Source organism: Corvus brachyrhynchos, unplaced genomic scaffold (genome assembly GCF_000691975.1).
Source record: "Corvus brachyrhynchos isolate BGI_N302 unplaced genomic scaffold, ASM69197v1 scaffold184, whole genome shotgun sequence".
In the NCBI taxonomy this organism is placed as follows: domain Eukaryota; kingdom Metazoa; phylum Chordata; class Aves; order Passeriformes; family Corvidae; genus Corvus; species Corvus brachyrhynchos.
In genome coordinates this window covers 37,029-41,567 of record NW_008237414.1, presented here as the reverse complement: position 1 = coordinate 41,567, position 4,539 = coordinate 37,029, and the positions used below count along the sequence as shown (strand labels likewise).

The following is a 4,539-nucleotide window of genomic DNA, read 5'->3' as shown; positions in this document are numbered from 1 at the left end:
AAAGTGAAAATAATATACGTTTTTAGTAACTATTGGTTAAATTATCTTTAAAAGGCTGTGTAAATCTTGATAGAGAGACTTCACTCCTGCTTTCTGTGCTCTATGCTGTACCTGGGTCACGCTAGTGACTCTGTTCCTCTGATAAGACTTAATAAACAACTATCTGAAAGCATTGAAAATCAAGGAAAAGTCTCGGTTTATCTTTGAAACTCCTTGCAAGGACTTTTAGAAAATTCTCTCCCATCAGGAGGGACTTGATTTATGGCACAGTTCAGTGTCAAAGGAAGTTCCAATTCATGCAATGCATTTCAAAGAATATCTGCTTAACGATTTTTAAGCTGTGGATAATCTGACAGGTCTAGTTTTCAGTGTGTTTTAGGACAAGCTGCAGAACAGCAAGGGTCACCTTTCAGCACTTTAGATTTGGAGCTATTTAAGGCCTGAGTTTCCAGTCCTATCAAAGCTTGGAAGTCCGAATTCAGAGTTTAAACCCAATTAAGCTTTCGGTCAGCCTCATCCAGAACACAGGTTTCACAAGGGAGGTGTGTCTGTGCTGGCTGGTCAGCCCCGTGACAGAAGGACAGGAGTTCAAATGTAGCGAGAGCATGGCAAAGGGGGCATACTGCTTTTAGTAGACTGAGGTATCTGGCTTTACACACAGTAAAGAAACAACCCAGAAAAAACAATAAAAACAAAATTATTCTAATTCCAAGAAAATGTTAAGAGTATGTTTCTGAAGTCTTTACTACATAAGAATGCTTTAACCTTTACTTTCTCACAGCTGAATACAAACTCATCTCAACATGATGATGCACAGCCTGATAGTTCAGTGGCACACAAGACCTATGGGAAGACACTGAAGTGAAAATGAGCCCAGAATGGCCTAGAACATGTATCAACGAAGCACATCGAGCATATTTTGCGGACTTGTAAATGAAATTTGGGTCTGTTCCCTCAGAGAAAAATAATGACTTACAGCAGGTGGAAATTTTGGTAGAAATCCCCAAGGAGCATCCTGATGCACCACTTCACAACACAGTGTAACTTACATATTTATCTGGCACCTTCAGTGAATATAGGACAAGTTGCTGATGTGAACTGCTCACTTGATGATAATTTTTTCCTTCTGTCTAAATTAAGATGATACACTATAGCTCACCTGTAACTTTTGGGTCAGAGAATTCCTCTGTGCCTGGAACTCTCTGGCACTGTTGATTTCTTGCTTCAATCTTTCAGTTTCCTAAGGGAGAAGAAACAACCTTGCTAGCAACACGTTATCTAACTCGGCTTCAGTGCAGGTAAACTGGCTGCTGCTGTTTCTCCTGAGTGAGCTATTGCAATGATATAAAAACTGGCAGTTAGATACTGCCCATCATAGTGCATGAAGTTTAAGCCCTGCTTCCAATATTCCTAAATCACAGTCCCAAAATAGCAATTCTGTTCTGAATAAACAATACAGATAAGCATTTTCTTTGCTATAAAAGTCCAAGTTATTCTCTCCCACAAAAAAGATCTGAAATAATGTTTTCCTAGAAAATTAAGAGCCCTTGTAATTAGAAAAACCATTTTATACTTTAAATTCTATTAAAAACTATTCTCCATTTTTTCAAGAGAAAAATTCAGTTTTCATTTGTGAGCTGCTTATTTTGTCACTAACAGCAGGGCTGAGCATCAAAAGATTGCCTGCTTTGACCATTGATTTCTGTAAAAAGATAATCTAAAAGGAAAGGTTTCTTTAATTTAGCAAGAAGAAAATAATAAAATATAAAAATAACAAATAGATAAAATAATGAATGGAAGAGAAACCTGTTCTTAGCTTGCTTTCAACACACAAGAATAAAAATAGCTAATGAAGCTAAAAGGTATCAAATTTAAAACTAGTAAATACTTTTCCCAAAAAGCGCATAGTCATCTCACAGAACTTCTTTCAGAAAGATCTCTTTGCATCCAACAGTTCAGCATAATTCAAAAGCACATGGACACCAAAATGGGAAACAATACCAACCTGAAGCTAATCTCTTAAGTATGAGGAAGTTTGGAAAAGACTTTGTTCCATTTTGGGGGGATATTCTGTAACTGCTGCATCTTCTCATCCATCCTCCTTGGAAACACCTAGCAACAGCCCCACAGGAGGCAATACCCTGCAAGATACACTGCTTCTCTGAACATGCACACCAGTGCACACTGTGTCTGTTCAGAGGGCTCAAGGGACCTGGTCCTACACAGAGCAAACAATCCTTCATACATGGCTCCTTGCACCTCCTTTTTCCCATACATAAAGGGGTGAGTCTTGATCGTTCTGCAGCACAAATATGCTTTCCTTTGAGACCCATGCCAGAGCAGGTGTTACTCCAATTCCTTGTATTTCCATGCTGCTGGTCCAGCTCAAGGCAGATGGCCCAATAACTATTAAGTTACAGGCTGGGGTTTTTGGCATGTGTTTAAGAAAAGGGCTGATCTTAGGGATCATGAAATTCAGCTATATTAACATAGCCTGAAAAACAGATTGTCCCGAAAAGACATTGATCAATTACTTGCTCCAAACCCTGCTCTCCAGAAAAAGTAAAATGTGCAATGACTGCTTCCCTTCTAAGTGAATTTGGACTGTATCAACGTGATGACTACTCTGTAGAAACTACACATGCTTCAATTGCAGACAATTTTGCAAAGAGAGATGCTCAGTAAAAGCAAACATGAAAAAAAATTATACTTTTTTTGTTGTTGTTCAGATACCCAGCTCTATACTGGACAAATGTAATTATAATACACATAAAAAACAATCTTTATTAATCTTTTCAAAGAAGCTGAAAAATGGATTTTACTTCATAACATCTATATGAAATAATACAGTATTTACCAGCCATCACAAATTTAATATTGAAAGCCTTTAGAAATTATGTAGCACAAAAACCAAGAATAAATGTTAGCAGATACCTCTTCTTTTTTCTTCAGTGTAGACTCTAACTCCTGTATTGTCTGGTTTAATTCTGTTTTATGAGTGTGGACTTCATTGGCTTGACTGCTCACACACTCTAGCTCAGTCACCTGTTGAAATAAGTAGAAGCAACATATACAGGATTTATTGCAAGAAATTCAAGGTATTATTACTTCTTTGCATTTAAAATATACCCTTAGTGCTGGGTGACTTGTGTTGATTAAAATGGTGAAGGTGTTCTTAGGAAGTTAGCATAAAATTCCTTTAAAAATTGTTTTGCATAAAATGGTTTCTATGACTTTTAATGTTTACTGTAATATCTTGGAAACGTTAAATGTAGTATGTTGCTGGCTGAAACAAAAATTAATGAAAAGTTATATGTGGGGTATGCCCAGGGATCTCTGCTAAGACATTTCTCCAGGGCAGGGGCTGGGCATACCCCACAGTTATACTTACTAATTATTGAAAAATGTATGAAAGAAGCTGAATTACCATTTCAGAAACAGTAATTTTCAGTAATAACAGAAGTGAGAGAGAGTCCCTTCCCCCCCCCACCTTTCCCAACAATGACATGACCTGGTACTGAATAACATTAGGGTCTGGCCACACCTACTCAGCCATGCTTCCTCTTGACTATTGCAAAAAATTAACCCTGTCCTGTCTGGAACCAGGATATTATTCACCCCTTGTTCTATACCATCTACCTCATGTCCGGATCCTACACCTTCCAACTATATGCATATACATATACATATATATGTATACAGGCATGAGTATAATTTCTGTAGTCAATGGCCATCCCTCCAAGATGTCTGTTGAATTCATTTAGTTCATGACTTTCGGTTCTATCCATTCTAGATGTCTTCCAGGGCAGGAGGGCTGGTGTGATGTTGTCTGGTTGCGAGCTGCATCAGGAGCTCACAACTGGTGCATCTGGAGCAGTCCATACTCATTAACTATGGTAGTTCTGGCATACAGTGGCAGTGTCGTTCAGCAACCAATATTATACAATTCAACATTACAGACTGTTCCCACACAAAAATCAAATCCCCTTGAGGTACATACTGTTTTCCCATCCCTCTGCATTACCCACCAAGTACACCCTGGTCCGTGAGCAAAAACAATGCCACGGATGGATTTGCCTTTACTTGAGGCAGGACTAATCCAAGCTGTCTTCCTGTAGTGGCTTGGTCCAAAATACTCATTACTGTTTACCTTCTGTGAGATAAGAATTAGGAGAAAAGCAAAGCAGGCACCAAACTTGAAAGAATATAAAGAAGTTTATTAATAGACCTAAAAGAAGGGAAAAAAAATAAAATCATACCACACCTTCAGAACACTTCTCCTCCCCCCACCTTCCTCCTTTCTCCCACTGACAATGCAAAAAGACAGCCCTTGAGATGTTCAGTCTGTTTACCACTTCCATAATAACCTTGTTCAGTTCATTTAGGAAGAGAAGTCTCTCTTGCTCATACTATGGAGACATTATCACAACGAGACAGCCGCCCGGGTTGGTTCTCGGCTCGCATCATGTGAGAGTCCCTTCCCACGACTTGCAGCTTTTCCCACAACGGCTTTTGAGGGTCCAATCTTGAGCTACTGGG

At 38.8% G+C, this 4,539-nt stretch overlaps 1 protein-coding gene across 1 annotated transcript in view; it reads right to left on the bottom strand.

Annotated features, from left to right (window-relative positions):
- Positions 1-4,539, bottom strand: part of LOC103613460 (homer protein homolog 1-like) — a 32,112-nt gene that overhangs the window by 20,745 nt on the left and 6,828 nt on the right. Inside the window, exons 2-3 of the mRNA XM_008631239.2 lie at positions 2,935-3,045; positions 1,160-1,240 (exon numbers count right to left, since the gene is read on the bottom strand). Coding sequence (XP_008629461.1) covers positions 1,160-1,240; positions 2,935-3,045 — 192 coding nt within the window. The remainder of the gene's footprint in view (positions 1-1,159; positions 1,241-2,934; positions 3,046-4,539) is intronic.